General features: G+C 39.6%; 1 protein-coding gene across 1 annotated transcript in view; it reads right to left on the minus strand.

Moving 5' to 3' along the window:
• NME7 (NME/NM23 family member 7) overlaps positions 1-20,728 on the minus strand; it is an 89,329-nt gene that overhangs the window by 67,413 nt on the left and 1,188 nt on the right. Inside the window, exons 2-3 of the mRNA XM_005486166.4 lie at positions 4,452-4,559; positions 970-1,136 (exon numbers count right to left, since the gene is read on the minus strand). Coding sequence (XP_005486223.2) covers positions 970-1,136; positions 4,452-4,559 — 275 coding nt within the window. The remainder of the gene's footprint in view (positions 1-969; positions 1,137-4,451; positions 4,560-20,728) is intronic.

Consider the following 20,728-nt stretch of genomic DNA (forward strand, 5'->3'; position numbering starts at 1 on the left):
CTCCAAAAAGAGTTTAAAACAAGTCCATTTATTAGGAGGGAGCAAGAGAGCAAGTGATTAAGGCTCAGTGAATACCATACCTAAGAAAATGTTCCGTGTTCTTTTCAAAAAGGCCGGAGGAAATTATAAAAGTGTACTAATTTGCAAATTCAGAGACTACCTGCACTGCCATTAAACCATATCTAAATTGCTTAAAATTAACCTTAGTGTTCTCGTATTCTTAGTTAGTCCTCATATGTGCTCTCAGATGGCGTCTTAAAATCTTTTCCAAAGCAAGTCTTTAAATCAAAAATATATTATGTCTTATCTTCATCCATGATAAACAAACTTCATCTTAAGAAACAAAACCAAACTTCATCTTAACAAACAAACCTATAATTTTTACTGACATTCTCACACTGTACTTTCTGTCCTCATGCATACAGAGCTTAAGAGAAGCTGAAAATAATTCTCAGAAAAAATCTCCATAGTGAGGAAAAACAACAGAGAATGGAAGCAGTCCTCTAGTACTCTCATTTATCACTTCTAAGAGAGAGTAGATCAGACTGGTGAGGCACTAGGCTTCTGCACAGATCCCAGAGAGACAGCTGCAACTTTCATGAGGTCCAGGCCATTCAAGCCCAACACACATCAGTTACCACATCAATTCTGCCCCAGGAGAATCCACAAATCCCAAGAACCCTACTGGTGCCTGCCCGGGCTGAGTAACAAAGCTGAATAGGACACATTTTCCTCCTCCCCCTCTTCTCTCCCAAGATACCTAGAGAAGCCAGCAGCTGACACCATAGAGAAGCTGGCCTGGCAAGTACCACTTTGCTTCTATGCAACCAGAAGAAAATCAGATCCCTTCAAACTGCATACAAACATGCAGCCATCTCCTCTTCTGCCCACATTAGTACAGAAACCTCATTTCTAGCAAACATCTACTTCAAAACCCCAAGCACAAGATTCCAAGATCTCCCTTCTCACCTCTCTTTGCGGCTCCCAAGCTTGCGAGATGTGTACAGATTGCCATAGTCCACTATGGTGAGGTGCCGGGAGAACACTGTGACTTTGCTGCCCACATAGAGATCCTCAAGGTGCAAGCTCTCGTACTTGGTGCGCCTCAGGAACATGCGACGGTTCTTCACATCATGCTGCAGCAAAAACAAGATTAAAATCTACCTAAGCAAGAGATTTAGTTGTGGGCAAACTCAGCTTAATCTTTACTCTACTGTCAGAAATTTCCTTAGTACTATGGGATTGAATCTGATCACTTAATCAATTTAATTCCAAGCCCTTTGAACTTGCAAGTGTACCAAGAAAGCTTAGAAGACTAAACAACAGTTACAAATTCATTGCATTTAAAGAGTCTCAGGCTAAGAGCTCTCTTTGAAATTTTTTTGGCTTGTAATTTGCTTGCTCTAATTCAGGCTGTGATAAAAGGTTCAGGTGCCTGGTGAATGCTTCTGTCCAGCCTCACTAAGAGTTCCCCCAGCACATCCGTACTGTTTCACAGCCCAGTGGCTTGCACCAGAATGAGCAGGATACACACTGGCAGGCCTCCTCTTCAGGGCATCATTCCAGTGATATTATGCTCGATTTGACTGCGTAAGACTCGGTATTAGGGATGGAGAGATGATTGCAACACTTGGCTGAGATGTTCTTACTGCCTAGAGCTGCAAGCTCAAAAGCCTGTCAGGATAATTCAGCTTTATGTATCATCACTCCAAGCAAGAACCCAGACATTATTGTGTACTTTTCTGGGTGGGATGGCAAAGCACAGAAGTCAACCTGCTGAACAGTTTCTTCACTGCAAGTAGATATTACAGATGCCTTCCAATTCCTGGGGAAGTGGAAGCCTATGAAAGGAAGAGCTTTGTCCTCCTCAGGCCAAACTTCCCCTTCTGTCTCAACCTGCAGCTGCTGTCCTCCACTGCAATGGTGTATCCACTAGAATAGCATTAAAAGAAAGAACATCATTCCTACAAATTTGGGAGGGGAAAAAATATTTAAAAGCAAAATTCCATGTTCTGAAAAGTGTGAATACAGTCGTGTTAGAAGGCTAAAAGAATTGTAATTGTTTTCAGGATAGCCAAAACTTTGCAGATTAAAGAATTGCAAATTATTTTGATACTGCCTTCTGCTGAGGCATGATTGTAAGGAAGAATCCTTTCCTCCTGATATGTCCTTTGCCCCTCATACATGCCCCTACTAAGTGTTCACTATTCAAGTGCAATAGGGAATGAAATGACAACATGGTAAAAAAAAAAATCAAAGAAACCAACTTGAATTTGGCTACTTGTTTCACCAGGACTTTGCCAAGAAGCCTATTAGCCTGCCTCAACCATAAGCAAATTCTTCAATATCTTGACCAAAAATCTGAGTATTTGCTTGGTTATTTCACTAATGGTTGCTAGAAAGGCACCCCGAGGTGCTTTTTTCTTCTCAAAAAGAAAAGGGGATCTACCTGTGTTAAAGGATTCCTCTTTAGAGTGGACTTTTGAATATGTTTAAAAGATCTTTTTATAAACTAAATTATTCCACTCCTGCCCATGTACATGTAGAAGTAAATTACCCAAAACAAAATAGTTCTCTGATAAGAATCTGTCCTTTTGAAAGATTTCTTCTCTCTTTTCAAGAAATCTTTTGTAGGAAGAAACATTATTAAGGCTTTAAGAATTCCTCACAAGAGTTGTTATCTGTGGAAGACTTGGAGAATGGGGCCTCTCTGTCAAGAGATGCAGTTTGACTGAGAGAACTGCTTGCTGTCCTTTGACAAAAATCTATGCTATCTTCATACAGCTGCAAAGCAAGCTAGAAACTTCTCTCATTATTCACAATGGCATTCTACTTCACAAACAAGACAGGAAGGACAGAAAGAAAAGTTAAGCTCAGGACTTCATATAACACAAGCCTTCAAGAGCTCTGCTGCACCTGCAGAAGAGGTGTGTGACAAGGGAGAGCTGTTGTCAGGGATGGAGAGGAAGGGGATGAAACATCCTCCTCATACGTGGGGGAAAGCTGGTTAATTACCATCACCTCCTTTCTCTCAGATATGTTAGAGGTAAGACCAGGTTGTCATCTCCACAGGAAAGAACTAGAAGATGCAGAAGAATAAGGCAGTAAAAATGAAAAAAAAAAAATCAACAAGTTCTGCAGAAATAAAAAATAAACAATCCAGAACATAATTCTAAAAGTAATATTTGTCCACAAACTCATCCCCAAAAGTGATTTTGAGATATTCTTTCTCTAAGGGTGAAAGGGATCACATTTTTGTTCTTCTAATTCCTGTGCTGTTGCAATGCAGTCTGTGGCTGCATACACACCACAATACTTTAACCTAAGAGCACACCAACAAAACACAAAAGTCTGCCAAAACACAGGTACTGCATTAAGAAGCCCAAGAACACCTTGGAAGCTCTTGGTTTTGAGACGTGTAGGTGAAATGAACAATAATTTTGCCAGCCTACACACGGTTTTGTAGGAAGATTATTACAGTTCCTGACTGATCAGCTAAACTGTCTCTGGGAAATAAAAATTAGAAACCTCACATTTTGAAAACTGCACATACAGACATCATACAACGAACTAACTTAGTAATCAGTGCAAAGTGCATCTTCTCACACAACTGGGTATTATTGCTTCAGTTTGGGTGAGAAAAAGTCAATTCCTCTAGATTTCTTATTCCGCAGTTGACTTTTATAGCAGGAAAGTTAAAATTTGATCATGAAATTACTAAGTGTGAATATCCAAATCCAGGTTATTTTTAGACTCTTCACTAAGAAATGGAACGGACTAATCCATGCCACTTAAATCATTCCTAAAAGGAAGCGCGAAACATTGGTTGGCACGAGGATTATCTTTACAGTACATATTATATTTTTATATACATGCCTGCTACTGCAAAATGCTGGTTTTCACTGCTCTCAATAAGCAATGGGATTGGTTGTATGAACGACAAGTCAGAAAGGTCTGTGCAAGCACCACTGATGAAAAAATTTGGACCTCGCTGTCTGAAATGTCCTACCTCTCATTAAACCAAATTTACCATTTCCTCTACTTTGGTAAGAATCTCTTACACTTTACTGTTCAGAGACTTCTGGAATTCCTGCTGAAGCTTAGTCTCCTGTTTGGAATTAGCGTCAGCTTACTCTTCTGAAGCAGTAGGCCAGAGTTGCTGAGTTTCAATTCTGAAACCCAAGTAGAGATTGAATGAAAACAGATTTGTGAAAATAATCTCTCCACACCAAAGCAAGCTTTAAGAAAGAAAAAAAAAAATCATAAATATGAAAGCTATTCCACACGCTTTACTTGCTTTTCTTTTCATTTTAGAAACTGAGCAAGATATATTTTAAATTCAATTTTCTTACCTGGAAAATTATTAGGTATAGGCAGTGACTTGCCATTTTATGAACTATTTAATTGGATATTACATTTATGACAACAGATTTTTTTTCTTACATCCTTACCATTTCAATTGATGAGTCTTTTGGATAATACAGAAGTTCATAACGCCGAAAGAGTGAAGCATTTGGGTCATACCATTCAGCAATGAAAGCATATCTCTCATCTTGACTCTGGAAGAAAAAAAGGGCAAAACTGGCTATTACAGAAAGCATACATAGTCTATACGTAAAAATACACAAATAAAAAAAAATCACTTGTAAATGGACTTGCACACTCTGCATATTATCTCCTGTCTACCACAGCTGGTGACATCTTTTCATTTGTTAGCTATCATCTTTTAAATAGGATGAAACTTGGATCATGGCAGTTTTCCAGACAATCTCATAACTTACCCAGATTTCACCAGTCATGGAGCATGGACTATGGCTGAAGTTGTTGTCAGACTCCTCAACTTAGTCAAAGTATTTGATTTACTTTCTTTCCTTAAAAAAGATGTGTTCACCTACAATTATATTACAGACTCTTAACACATCTTCTATACATCCTGCAAGGAAACACTTTCCTCTTCCTTAACAGTCATACCTAAATTTCTCTTAATGATGAGATAAAAGTATTCAAGTTAAGGACAGCATTAGTTTGATTCACTACTTAACTTCCTGAAATTTGCATAAAGCATAAATAGCCCAACCTCATTTACAACTCATTTTCTGCCCCTAAGGAGTGCAGATGAGGAAAATGGATTGCAGTAATTCCAGAAGTGTAACTACATGAGTAGCTTCTCTCCATGCCTCATCCTCAGAGGATAACAGCCCCCAGCAAAGCAAGAACAAAGGCAAGGCACAGCACACGGATGTGCAATTCTCATTCCTCTTAGTGGCACATGTTTGTTAGTTATTGATGCAGTATCAGTTATTTGATATCTAGAATAGTTAGATGGAGATCTATATTTTTAACTCCCACATCTCCTCTAAATCTGACTGCTACTTGTAAGGGCAAGCATGGTCTCATCACAGACTTCCACACTTTACACATATCTGTACTCTTCTTATACATTTTAAATATTGAGGAACCCCTGAGAGTTTAACTTTAAAGCTATGTGGGCCTCTTCAATACTTCAGATTTTAGAGAAGGGCTGCATTTCAGTTTTTACAAAGATCACTTAATAAGCAAAAAGACAGTTCCTGTAAGCTTCCATGACTATTCTTAAACACCAGCAGGAAAAGAATGATAACTTTCCCGCATCTTCAGCTTACCACTGACTTAGGACTAAACACTTTTGCAGGTCAAAATGCTAAGACAAGCAGTAGCAGGGAAGAATCAGATAATGAAGAACAAATTCAGAATTTTATAATGCGATGAATACTAGTACCTCTTAGCACCATGGCAAATGCACCACCTTTCTGTCAGCTCTTATGGTACTCCCTGCACTGCAAACACAGTATGACTGTACTGCAGAAACACTTATGCCACGAGGGCAGCACAGTGCCCTGTGAAGGATGCAAAGTTTCCATTTCTCTCTGTAGAAGGCTGTGCAGCACTGGAAACCATATTAGCATCAGCTACTCCAACTTCTGTATTATTTGTACAGCACACACTGCAGCCTTTGACAAGAGTTAAGCTCATCTTTTACGTGCAGCATCCAGCATGAAAACTCCCTAGTGACTTAGCCTGGTTTGTGGCCCTTGCTTGAGCTGGATGTGTTTGCATCATTACTGCCACTGCCATCATTCTGGAGAAATGCAAATCAGAACACACTCTGTCTTATGGCAAAACTCACTCCAGATTTTTCTATACAGGCAATAAGGAGTAATTAGGGTTGGCAGACTGATTTCAACTTCAATCTCACACTACTGGACAACAAGATATTGATCAATTGATTTGGCTGACCATCACCTTGTCAAGAATGGATTTTATAGAGAAGCAGATCTCAGCCAAAGAGCTTGTCTAAAGAGAAACAGTCCACTTCCATAGAACCATGGAATGGTCTTGTCGTAGTTGAGATGGAGACAATACAAAGCAACACACTCCATTTTCAGAATGCTTCAAACCTGTTTTTATTATAGCATGCATACTTTTTATACATTCTTACAAAACTTGTAAGTTTACACTTTACTCATTGTCACGAAAGACAAACAAAGTGCTTATTGGAATCGGCAGTTTGGCAGTTGCAGGTTTCTCTTAATTTATCCTTTTTTCTTTACTGGTTCCTATGTCAATGACCTTGGTAGAAAATTCTTTCAGGAGTAGACATGTATCCTCCTATTAAACTTCTCTCTGGCTCACAGAAGTCACTGCAAAACCTCTTCCACATGGTCTGGCTTGGAAGGGAGCTTAAAAATCACCCAGTTGCAACCCTCCTGCCGCAGCAGGGGCACCTTTCACTACACCAGATTGCTCAAAGCCCCATCCAACGCTGAATACTCCCAGTGATGGGGCATTTCTCAAGTACTACCTCCAGAAAATGACTACTGAATGGATGAAATAAAATAGATGCACCACTTTAATCAGTGCCTCTTCATAACATGAAGACATATAATTGCATTACTACATGCTACTTTTTCATGCTATAACATTGCTTTCAACTATATTTTCCAGGTAGCAGTTGCCACAGAAGCTACTGATTTTCATTTAAGTAAAACTTCCAACATTTGTAAATTACTTGTCTCAGGGAAGTAATGTATTTATGTGAACAATCAAAGAAAGCACCATCAGATTTTTTAACTTAGTCACCAGTATCAATCATCAGCACCTTCATGTTTACAGTGAGAAACTGCATTGTGTGCCTCATGTGGTGACAAATGGCCTCTTTTTTTTTTTAACACAACATTGGACTTAAGAATCTGACTTTCATTAAGAATCTGAAATCTATTTTATAAGATTTTATTCAATGTCTGAGCTATTCATATTTCTTATTCAGCAAGCCCTGCTGGCCACTGAATAGCAGAAATCACCATTCTGTATTATCTTCTTTTGGCATTGTAAGCAAAAGCAAGGTAATAAATGCTATTTAGACTCAAGAAAAACTGCAGAGCTAATCCCCAAATACCCAGAAAATGCTATCAGTAAGAAGGACAGCTTGAATCCATAACTGTTATGCATCCAGAAAATACGGAGACCTAGTATTTTTCTAAAATGACCAAAATAAAGCCTCTAAAGCTTCTCCTAAGCCATAACTAGAATTTTCTCTGCTGTATGGACATAGAATTATTACAATAAAACAGTATCAGAAAAAAGTTCAAAGCTTATGGGAGACATTCTAACAGGAAACATTATATTTGTGAACATGTCAATTGCTTTAGAGGCAGACACTTTACAGCGTCTGAAGAAATTCAACACTGAAAGCAAACTGAAGACCCTGTCAAATAAGTACCTAAAATACAGGTACCTAAAATCAGGTAGGACTCTGATCTTACTATGCAGATTTGTGCAAGTAGTCTTAAAACAGATAAAAGACAATATGGAATACAGTCATGATATTGTGAGCTTATTTTGGGAAGCCCTTGCCAGGCTTTGCTGTCAAAGTGCCACTCCAAGTCATCAAAAATGCCAAACAATTTCAAAATGTAAGTTTTTAAAAGTGAGTACATATTAGGTTTTTAAATGAGAACAGAAACTTTTATTTACTTATTTAATGAAGTAGGATTTTGAAGGCAAAAACCAAACACAAAAAACTGTCCACTTTCCATCACATACTGTGACAATTGCAAAAAATGTTTAAGCCTTCATAAACCTGATATTCTAATTTCTGAACACTTATTTTCAATCAGTACACCACTCAATCAACAGAACTGGTATGGCAAACAATGTTCCTACATATCCCTTCACTAGTGTGTCCTGACTGCAAACTGGGAAGGAGTCCCAAGGATCAGGAAGTACTGTGGGAGGCAAGCTAAGTTTCATTGTTAGCTTCTGTCCATCCTTCTAACAAAGGAAACTCAGAGAAAATAACTCTCCAAGGAAGAGTGATTAGAGAACAGTGGTGACCTGCCAGGGGGTAACACGTTCAATGCACCACACTGCTTCAGACCGAGAATGAGTCCTGAAAGGGGAATATTTCACAGCTCTTGACCAGGGAGCAGTTCATTCCCCCAGGAAATGGGACAGGCATCTTAGCCACCACTGAAATCACATTCCTTTGAACAGCTCAAGAAATAACAAATCAAGTGAATCTATAAGTACATTATAACTCAGAAAATTCTTGCTTCAAAGAATTAATTTCCATTCATTTCTGTACCATTCCCTCATTAAAATCACACATAGTCTCTGCTCTCATGACTATGCAATTAAACAAGTAATAACTAATGGGGGAGAAATATATTTTCACAAATGCTCACATTACTGGAATAATTGCTACCATTAAAAAGCCCAGCAGTGATTATGCACTTTACATTTACATACTGATACTTCCAGAACAGCTATCTTGAGCTCAGGATTTACATCTCCTTTCCACAGTAAATTCTAGAACTGAGATCAGCAATGTCAAGAGTTCACCTACTGTGATGATGGAAAGGTTTTTTCCTCTTCCTTATGTAAGTTGCCCAGAACAACATTTAAATACATTTAAATACATTTGGGTTTTGCTATCTTTTGCTTTTTATTTATATTGGCATGTGTGAATATGCAATAGGATGGCTCTATGGACATGAGAAACATTTACTGAAGTACAGCTGAAATAAAAATCCTAAATTTTGTACTTACTTCTGAAAGTGATGGGGGAAGCAGTCCTTCTTAGCCAGCATGGGACTAAGTTCTAGAACCTAAATCCAAGCATCCATGAAAGAACTGTGCTCCCAGAAAACTCTGCATAGGGAAACTGTGTTTGGAACCGAACTGCCAAGGACATTATAAACCAAGAAGCAGAATTCCTAACAAGCTTTACAGGACACAATATCTTGTCCTGTAAACCTTCTAGACCTCCAAAAGAAGCAGAATTCCTAACAAGTTGGACAGGACACAATATCTTGTCCTGTAAACCCTCTAGGACACAATATCTTGTCCTGTAAACCTTCTAGGCTTCTGTCCACAGGAAAACAAAAGCAGATCTTACAAAGGTTTTCATGAGAAGCAACAGTGGTAAAAGAGCAGCTCAAGGACTAAGGAATTCCCATGGAAAGGTGGAGAAACTTTACCCCTCTGGTTTGTCCTATGAAGAACACAGACCTGGATTTGGTTTTCCAAATACTTCACTTGACAGCCACACTACTGTACTATTCTGGAGTGACTACTTCTCTCCTCCTCCTCCTCTGATTTTGACTAGAAATTTCATACTAGAGTTTTTCTTACAATCGAGAACACAGGGAATCAGGAGCTGATTTTTTTTCAGCTCAAGAGAACCTCACATGAAACAGTACCAAAGTATTTCTCAAAATCAGAAAGCCCTGAGGTATCTAGAAAGTGCACCTTTACATGCCATTAGCAATCTGGTTTCTATGAGGTTACACAGACTGTCAGGAACTTCAGCATACATGACATTATCTGACACAGGCTCAGGGCCCATTGCTCACACACTACAGCTTCAGTAGTCATGCAGAGTATTGCTACATTTTAAGTGTGCACCTTTGTTGTCTGCTGCTCCTTCGATTTTTCTCAGTGACTCTGAAATCAGATCAAAGAGAAAAAGAATCAAAGTATTTGAATCACCTCCTAATGAAGCAATAAAAAGACTGCACAAACCTTGGTAAAAGCTGAATCCAATCCATCCTGATATTGTTCTATATTGATATTGTGTTCTATATTTTGTAAAACTCTGCTGTCACAGGGAAAACCTCCAGTAAAGGTTTTTTCATAGAAACAGACCAAGCTGTTTCTATGAAAATCACTGGGAACAGGATGGATCAGCAGACAGGAACTATTCTCACACCAAACAGAAAACAGGGTAACACTCCTCACACACTGGTTAAGACTATCTTTTAACCTAATTAGATTTTTTTTTGTCTGGTGGTCTGAATCTGTGAGAAATACCAAATGCGTATTTCTCCTAATACACCAAAAAAGCTTTCTGGAAAGGCTGCTCTGAAGCTGCCTAAAATTCTTAAAATGAACAATTTTAAGGAAACATTTTTTCACAACCTGTTCCTCCTTCAAACCAGGTTGGTGAACTCTCAAAAATACTTAGGAAAAGCAAGAGTATCTTTATAAAAAATAAGACGGTTTCAAAGCATAAGAATACTAGTTATTATAAAACATTTCATGTGAAGATATCTTGAAGCTCATTGACTCCAACATCCAGTAGTCTGCTTATGCATGAACATGTACATACCTTATGTTTTTAGGAAGAAGACTTAAAAAATCACAAAAGTATTAGAGCTTGGCAACCAAAAGAAAAGCTGAAATGGCCAGTGAAGAGGTATCTTGATCTTTCCTCTTTATAGTTTCTACAAAAAACCCATCAACTATCACCATTTGTGCTGGGTGCATTCGTTTGACAGAAGTTGGCCTTCACAGGGATGAACTGTGGGACCAGACCAACTGCTTTCACCAAGAACATTATTTTCAGAATTAGGCCCAGAAACTGTTGTTATAAACATATAATCAACTTCCAAAGTCCAGAAGATATTGCTATAAATGTATGATCAACCTCTACCAGGTATCTAAGTCCTGTTATGAAGAATTTGAAACTGTTCCTCAAAGCCCATAAATCTCCAACCACTGCTCTCCCAGAGCAATCCCCACTTCAGATTTAATGCTACCTCCTAGGCAAGAGGGCTTCAGGGCAAATGGAAAGCAGTGACAAACTCCTGCTCTGAGGAGCAAGAGCGAAGAACTTCAGCCAGAGGCAGCCACTGACAGTGTTATACTCCCCCCGCAGGCCAGAGACAGAAGCACCATCGCAGCAGCACCTGCTTTGTCCAGAGCCCCAGAAATACTCTGATTGCTTTAAATGCTTTAAATAGCCTTCCTGCTCTCCCATTTCAACATCTGGCAAGTCCTGCTTTATTTTCAGCTGAATGCTTTTAGGTGCAGGCCCTGCACGATGCCAAACTTCCCACATGGCCCCGAGTGGTCGCAGATTCAGACCACCAGACCCAAAAAAAATCTAACTTTAATTAGGTTAAAAGACAGTCTTAACCAGTGTGTTAGGAGTGCTACTCTTTGATGGAAGGGTGACAACCCTTTGCAGACATAAAGCTGAAAAATAAAATTCAATAACACTTAAAACAATTGAAATTTCTAAAAAAATCTCTTTAAAAAGTCAAGTACTTCTGCAAGCATGAGAAATAATGAGGCCTGGTTCTCTATATTCATGTTTCTCATCCCCGACTGTTGTGACCAGAGCCTCTCTTCAGCTCAGGTCCATAAAGGCCTGGATAAAGGCCCATACCCGCCTGGATTCTCTGTTGTCTAACTACAGTCGAGCTCACAGTGAAGTCTAACATTCTGCAGGGCAGAAAGTGCTCTGATTTTCAGCATTTTAGTGCACCTTAAATACAAAAATGAATTCTCATCAGTGCATACTTATTAAGCTATGTTATTAAAGACATCTTCTGCCTTCACAGTTTATGTAATACAGGATATTTTCCAGGCAAAACTTAAATCCACAACACTGTGTAGATAGAGCACTCAATTAGCTCTGTCTCTTAAAACTCATTTTCCTCCTCCTCTTCTATTCATGTTTCTGACACACAAGTCGGAATAATTTTTAGAACTCCCATTTTGCAGCCCCCTCACTGCTGTTGCACCTCCCACTACTTTCTCAACAGGCTCTTCTTTAGTGAAAAAGTGAAATCAAAAGATCACTTTTCAAAAGGAAAAACATCTGGCAACTGCAATTTCCATGACAATGTCTTGACTACAGACAATTCTCAACCTAAGCCGTGTACTCAAAGGCGCACTGATGAATTGCATAAGCGCATCTCTTTCTATCCTCTCCTTGTAGAAAGCAAAGCCTACCCAGTGAAAATTTCACTCTACAATTGCATGTCATACTTGAATACTTATTTACAGGATTCATGTTATTTTTCTAATTATTGAAAAGTTTCTCTAAAACACATCAAGGATGCCATACTGCTCCTCACTGCTCTGTCCAGACAGGTTTAGCTTTAGAAGACGTTTAGAAGCTACATCTCGTCTTTAGCAGAATTTGTGGCCATTTATTGCACATTTATAAAGCTGCAGATGATAGGATCACATATTATTGCACTCGTAATTACATGATGACAGGTAATTCCTCTCAAAGCAATCAGTAGTGCTCAGCACGTCTGCCTCCACCAACTCCAGCAGAGCCTGACAGTGATTTAAGCAAAAGCAGAGCTGTTCCCTGACTCAGAGCACGATTTGCAATGCAGGTCATCCCACATAATCACATCTGAGCACAAAGTTTAGGTGCTTTGCACTTAATCAGCCAGTAGTGGCAGAACTCATTCTGCCAGGGTCAGCCGCTGAATGCTCTGTGTCCACCTTCCCACGGCGAGATTAACGCCGCCACATGATGCTAGAAGTGAAACACTGAGCCACCTGCGCACACCCCATTACAAGATCCGTCCAATATTGGACTTCGAGCAAAAACATTTCTAAAAGGCTCAAAATTTGGCCAAACATTAAAGCTGATGTCAATACTCAAAGGTAGTTTCCTTTTACAGAAAACCATTCCTCTGCCAAACCTTTAGCTTTCAATTTCCAGTATTTTGAGAACTAAAGCTTTCCAAAGGAACACTGATTTTTTTGTTGTTTTGTTTTGGTGTTTTTTTTGTGTGTAGTTTAATAAGATTCTGAAGCACTTTTCAGATTTACTCCCCACATATTCTTATTCAGGTATTCCATTAAATTTTCAACCTCTTGTAGAATTAATCTGGAAATCTTTACACAGAATGGTTAAAACTGGAGAAAGCTACAAGCAGCTGGGAACTAGAAGCACCTACAAATCCTAAACTAAAGCTGTTAACAGCACTTCAAAGCATTATAATGCCTACAGCATCTTCAGATTATCTCAGCTCATAATAATCTTCTGAAAAGCTTTTCTAACAAGAACTAGTTGGTTGCCTTGGAATCACAGCTAAGGGAGAGCAGGTCCTTCAGCCAGCCAATATCACGAGCAATTAGCACCCAGGAGTCTGTGGGAATGCTCTGAAAACCACACACACTGCATCCACCTGGAACAGTCAGAGCTTGCCACGGTCTAGTAGCAATTTATGGTCCTATGAAGCTGATAACTGTGCTGACACGTTTCTCATTCACTGCTGTGGGCAGTAACAGCTAGTGTGTTGTCAGCACTACTGATTAACCAATGCTGGATTTACTTTTTCTCAGATTGTGTCAAATTCTAAGGTAGTTGGACTAAATCCAGATTTCAGCCCACAGATGTCACGGTCATAATTTATTCTGAAGTCAGACTAATGACAAGTTACATGCAAACAGAAGTTCTCATGATAAAAGCTGTTCAGCAATTTCCCACTAGTAAAGCAAGAAATCACAATCTTCTGTGGGTGACTGTAATCATATTCCCAAACTCTGCCAATCCTAACAGACTTTTTTTACAGGTTCACTTGATGAATATTTGTTCTACAATTTACAGATTCTTTCTCTCCCAAAGCATAGGACTTTTGTTATCAGATTTGCACAACTGAACTATGTTACTCCCCTGAGATGCAAACATCTCTGCTGGATGAAGACAGTGACTGAGATTCCAATCCCATACATAGTTGAATAAGATTGCTTAGTTCCACCTACTCAGCTGCCCCCTGCATTAGTGCATTTGATGTTCAGGACCTTTTGAAAAAGGAGGCTATTTTCCCCACTTTTGTAAAATGGGAATAATCATCACCATCACTCCTTTCATGGAACCATAACAAGATTTAATAGCTAAAATATTTGTACTATTTAGCCCCATTCATTTTGACAAAGCAGAGCAGAGGCAGGTGAGTCAGTTCATCCTGATTTCCTCCCTCCACAGACCCTTCACTGGAGCACAGGAACCAGGCATCTGTGGAAGAAGTCAGAAAGGGAAAATGCCGCCCAGCCCACTGCCTCTGCAGCTGCCTCCAGGAAACACTGCTAGTCCAGAATGTCAGCAGCTGCAAGGACTGGATCCAGACCACAGTTCTTCTGCTCCGTCCCAGTGATTTGGGAGTCTTCCGACTCAAAAGCTCTCAGTTCAAAGAGCGTACTGTAAAAGAGACCACGGGACAGGGCGAGGACAGCATTGCTCCTATGTAACTAGAAAACATAGAGCACGGTACAGTCCCTACAGTGGGAGAAAGAAAACAAGGAAAGGCTAAAAATAGGAGGAGTATTAAATTTAGTGAGGGATCACAGTTAAATGGGCAAGAACAGGTACACAGGCTCAAGCATGCCTACCCACCTCTCTCCACTTCCCATATGTAGCCCTCTCTTATACGTAGCTCTCCTTCCAAGTGTGTTGGAGTATTTTGCAGGAAAAGTGCGATTTTTAAAAAAAGATAATTAAGGTAGTTACAATCATGGAGGATCCCACGCAAACAAAGATCACGCAACAGGCTCTCAGAAACACATCTCGGGAGAGCACCTCTTTCCAAAGACATGAGCACCCTCTGGTGCCCAAGGACAGGTTGAGCACCTTATTTAAACCTCAAGAATTCACTTCTGAAATGATCAGTTAGAAGCCATTGCTATCTCTTCCCAGTACACCTAGAGCTTAAAAACTAGTAACCTCACAAGAGGAGGTAGAAATGGCTAAATGATAAAGCACAGATCCCAACAGCCAGGGTGATGAAGTCCTTTCACACAGGAAAACTGAGGCACATGGGCAGGTGGCCTTCCTCAATGCCTGGCCTTCCTCAAGGCCCACCCTCCCAATGCCAATCCCACACCCTCCCAAAATTCTCAATACCACAGTTCTTAAGTGAGTATCAGAGCTGCCCACTCCAGAACAACTCATAAAGGCACCTCACAGAATTTATCTCATAACGCTAATAGGCACAGAATGTGAGAAAAAAGACCCAAACTTCTACCTCTTGTATGTGCTCTTCTGATCTGAGATACGCTCATTATAGATGAAAATACTTGCTAAGCTGTCATTCTTAGTATTAAACTGTGACAGCGTGCTCCAAAGCCCTGCCATACATAATTTACTCCCCTTATGCTGTTTTTTCTTTCCATTTTCCTGACTGGGAGAAAACTGTGGGGTTCCACCCACACAACACTACTGAGTGACCTTGGTGTCTTGCTCAGGCACCAGAGCCTCTGGTTTTCATCTGGTTAAGGACACAAGGGAACACAAAATAGTTTGGATGCATTAGGGAAAGCACAGTGCTCACTGTCAGGAAATTGTACTTTTGGTGATTATTTCTTGCAGCTACAATTATAGTTAAAAGTCAGTGTTTATGGAAAAGCCCTCTTCAGACTTAGAGCAATAGGTAATATTATTACCTACAACCATTGATTCTCACTAGCCACTTCATGACTAACAGAGTATCCCACCCAGATATACTAGATCACCATAGGATTCTAGAAACTGACACTAAAATGGGCAACTGAACAGCCAAAACCACTTTTTGGAGGGTCACTACTCCTTTGGCTCAAAGGAAACAGACACTATCAAACCTAAAAGGCTCAGTTCTTAGTGCTTAGCCTCTGGCCACCAAGGCATTCATGGTCTGGAGAACAGGACACGTGAGGAGGCTGGGAGAACTGAGCCCACTCAGATTAGAGAAGGCTGAGCGTGACCTTACTGCTGTCTGCAACTGCCCAAGTGAAATACACCAACAAGATGGATCTAGACTTTTCCTGAAGGTGCACAGTGAGAGCAAAAAAAGCAAAGGACACATATGGAAACACAGAATATTCCAGTCATACACTAGAAAAACAAAGAATTACCAAGTGGGTGGTCAAGCACTGGCATTGGATGCCCAGATGTGTGCAATCTCCATCTTGGGAGATGTTCAGGACTTGCCAGGACACAGCCTGGAACAGCCTGGTCTGGTTAGACCTGTTTTGAGCAGGTCTGAGGTCCCTTCCATCCTAAATGATGATTCTATGGTTGTAATTATCGCTTGGTGTCTCTTTGCCCAAAGGTAATGCTCATTCTTCCAAGCTGCTCCTGATCTAACACAGACTAGCTGGGTTCCTGTATTAAGAACAATTTAGATGTACTTTCAAAAAGTGCTGAGCTCTGATGGTTAACTGTAAATTTTACCCACATCTGCCTGGAACATCTCTATAAATAACTACTGCCTCTGTCACAAAATTCTATTATTTTTTACTGCTAACTGAAAGTTTGTACTTTTCTTTATTCCTGGCACTGGTTCACTGAGTAATTCCTGAACTTCTTGAGTTTCTAGCAATATATAAACTTTTAAAAAACCCAACATACCATTAGGACCGACATGTCAGTTATTAAGATCTGTACCCACAACCCAAAGGATCTGGACAGACAACTCTGGGTGACAAAGGGAGATCAGTATCATAAGACAATGTTAGGTAACTTTGACTATCACAATGTCACCTGTTTGAGCCAGCCCATCAGAAGAGCCATCAATTAATCTAAAATTACATTTGGAGAGGTGGTAATTTCTGCAAACCAAAGCCAAGACTTGGCTACAGTAAGAGGTTATTTATCACATGGATTCTAAACCTCTCAACTTTGTATTTGTAGGGTGGTATTTTATAAAGCACATAATGTCATAAAGATGTCAACATCAAACCCAGAGTGAGCTCTTGGAACAAAGGAAAGTTATGGGGGTTTTCAAACAGTTTTGACAGTTTTCAAACTTGCTTGACAGAGTGCCAAAGACTTGGTTATTTTATCAGCTACATCTTATGCAATGCACACAGCCTACGTGCTGAAGAAGCAAATTTCCACTGTTTGCAATCACCATTCAAGACAAAACCATGACACTCTCCTGATGCTCACAGGAAATAAGAAGTTAGAGGCCACCTGATGGCATTTTGCTTATTTTCTCCTTACACTGCATACAATTTTTTTTCCCCTGTGATGAAATACTGCAAACAAGAGTTGGACATTAAGTACAGAGAATTGTCTTTGTGGTTGGTTCTGCCTTGCAAATTTTCAGCGGACAGGATCAGGCCACTGTGCAGCTGAGGAAAATTCAATGTAATCACCAGCTGTCACTCGAGTGAAACTGAGTTTTGTTTGAAGACCAAAGAAGCAAAATTTCTTAAGCATTAGGAAAGTGTCTTTTGCAGAGATATTGCACATTTCCTGAAAGAGTTTAAAATGCCTTTTTTTTTTAATAGCAGCTGTTTTGCAACAGGAAGTAAGCAATTTGAAAATTACAAAAAGTCATTTTATAAACTTGCATTTGTTCAGGAAAGTCTATTAGCAGGGAAGAGTTTAGTCTGTTTATATGAGCAGTTCTGAATGACAGATCTTCATCAAAATTATTCCATTTTACCAGATGATCCAGTATGGTTGAGATCACTGGGTCCCAAGAGAAACTCCTGTAAACCAACACAGCCCCATGAGCTGTTCTGCCTTTATAAAGTCTTCGGCTGAAAATCTGAACATGCCATGAGAACCCAGGCCTCACTATTGTCAAGTTCTATAAATTCCTGATTCATTTCCTAAGACCCATTTCTAAAAAAAGAAGTATTTTCCAGTGATGAACCAAAGCACTTTAAAAAAATTCTCATTTTTCTTCCCTGTCTTGTCTAAAGGGTGATGATTTCCATGTTGATGTTCTCCAAGCTGTGGGTTTTACTAATGAACTGATGATAATAATAATTACAGCAAACATATAACACACAAGGTGTCAAATTTTCTGTTGAAGTGGGCTGAACTTCTCATCCCTTGATATACATAAGTCTTTTGTCAAAATTACAAGACTGCAAGCCCTGGAAACCAGGAAAGTAAATTTCATATATATTTTCCCTTAACTTTGCCAAAAGAACTAAGGTAGTTGGACACTTAAATTCCACTAATTCTGTCCTTCTACATCCATAAGGTCAAAACCAGAAATTAGTCAAGTCACCTGGCTTTTATGTGCCTTGATGTCTTTATGCACAAGAAGGAAATAATTTGTCTGTCCTGTTGTTCAAAGAGTCTTTGCAATGCAGAATGCAGCTGTCAGAATGCAGGGGACAATAACTGTTCCAAAGGGCGGAAGAAAAGGAAATCCTCTAAATTGCGCCTAGGTGCAGAATTTCCACTGCAATCAGGCTCTGGATCTCCAGCGAACAGAGCTCATTGTTCTCTGGAAAACGCTGAACTTCCATATCTGAAACACTTTCAAGTGTCAGAGTGCACCAAACTCATGAATCAAGAGAAACTAAGGTTGTTAAGATCATGGACAAATACATCTCTGTATGTGACTGTATGAAAGTTACCATCACAGAACAGCAGAGCACTCCAGCAGCCAAGAGGGAGAGCACATCTTGGGTGGAGAAAAGCAGGTTTCCCTCTGGGAATTTACTGCTCCCTGTCCACAGCAGCCAGGTGTCACACAATTAGAAACCAGACACCAGAATGCACCAGAACTGATCTGAAATGCTGCCATTTGATGACAAGGAAAGCTGGTCTCCACTGATTAGCAGGCTGTAAAGCCAAAGTGCTGTTTGACTAATAACTGCAGGATATTTCAGAACATTTGTCCCTTTCCCTCAGCTTCTGCCACAACAGCAGTATGCCTGCCCAGTTTTACAATGCACACAACCACTTCCAGAGCACCACTTGCACGTGAGTGGAGTACAGGGGGTGACACAAATACAGTCCAAACTGATTCCACTAAAAGTTACTACCTTGTTCTTTCTGTGGCCATGAGATGACTTGTAAAAGATTTTATCTGAGTAGGCATATATGTTAAAACTTACTGAAGTTACATGATGAAGTGGAAGCAACATAGTACTAAAGGTTGGTCAAGCTTCCTAACCCAAAATCCATTACTTTCAGAATCTAATTAAAATGCTGAGGCTAAAGTCCAGCTTATAGGTCAGTATTAGAATCCACCAGAAGACATCTTTTATATTCTGACTTTGCTCCTGAGAAAAGATGTTCTGAACAGCTTTAAGATGGGTCAGGTGCATAAAGTCATGGCATCCCACAGTCACATAACTCAGCCCTTTCCCAGGATCCTGTGTCCACATGAGCAGCACTCATTCCCAAACATCTGTTCTCCCATCACCTCCCAGCTGCCAAATTATTCTTAATGCATTTTAGGGAACTGCCACAATGCAGGGTATATGAGTGGAAAAATTAGTGGGTTTTTAATTATGAAAGAGACCAACAGGACTCTGTAACACTTCAAAGCCAGAGAAGAAAGGTCCCACACTTCAAGGGCACAGGAGAAGGGCAAGAGAGGCAGTGTTTGGGGAGATAATGAAACCAGTTATTACATAGCTGGTTATTGAACATCTAAGACAACAATAACATAAAAATTTGTCAAGAACAAATCTTTTCCTGACACAGTGAGCAAGGGAGAAGCCACAGTTGTGACAAAAAGGCAACTGATAAGGCTTTTAATCTGACACCTGAGAATCTGATAAGCTGAATAAGGCATTGTGGCCTAAACTAAAGAGCAGTTACATCTATCATATGAAGATGTAATTAGGAATACTTCCCGGGCCAACTGGGAGTCAGATGGTGCTCCACAATGATCTGCCATGCACCTGTTTTATTGCAGATTTTTCTTACTACTCTGAAAATGAAACTGAGAAAGCACACTTCCAGAATCTGGGCTGACAACTAAGGTGTGGGAAAGATTGCAAGCATCTTAGAAGTAGAAATCAGCATGATAATATGAAAATTCTATAGAAACAAATGCAAAGTATTACAATAAAAATTCAAATATGAGGGGAGAAATTGGCCAGATCACAGGAAATCTGATATATTTTAGGTTGTAGTGAGAGTGCAAAACAGTTCAGGAAAAAAACAAATATGTTAACTTTGACAATATGAAGATGTGAGACACAAGAAACAAATATTTTGCTCTGTTCAGCAGCAGTGGAACACAATGTAGCTGGGAAGAAACCTGAAGGTTAAACACCACATTCAGAGAAAACTGCAGGCAGAGTGGAAAATGACTACATTTTAAAACCACAGTTACCAGAAGAAAACTATTAAGAGAACAGAATTTGTTTACAGAAGAAAAATGTGAAATTAGGAAAGGGCAAAATTAAAATCTTCAAGTACTTCTACAAATAAAAGACAAAATGGAATATCTTTAACCACAAAGAACAGAACAAATAATCACTGGTATCATTTCCAGCACAGAATATAACAGGAAAAAACTCAGCAACCTATAAAAATCATCATGCAATGAAATTATGACAATTGATCACGTAGTTCCTATCACTGAAGGCTTTTCAAAAGAAATTAAACAAACTTGCCATGAAACATTTTGTTAGAGGTTGCTATAAGATTTCGAACTGCGTAATGAAGTTAAGTTGGTGTCACCCCAGAAATAAAAGG

Source organism: Zonotrichia albicollis, chromosome 2 (genome assembly GCF_047830755.1).
Source record: "Zonotrichia albicollis isolate bZonAlb1 chromosome 2, bZonAlb1.hap1, whole genome shotgun sequence".
NCBI classification, from domain to species: Eukaryota; Metazoa; Chordata; class Aves; order Passeriformes; family Passerellidae; genus Zonotrichia; species Zonotrichia albicollis.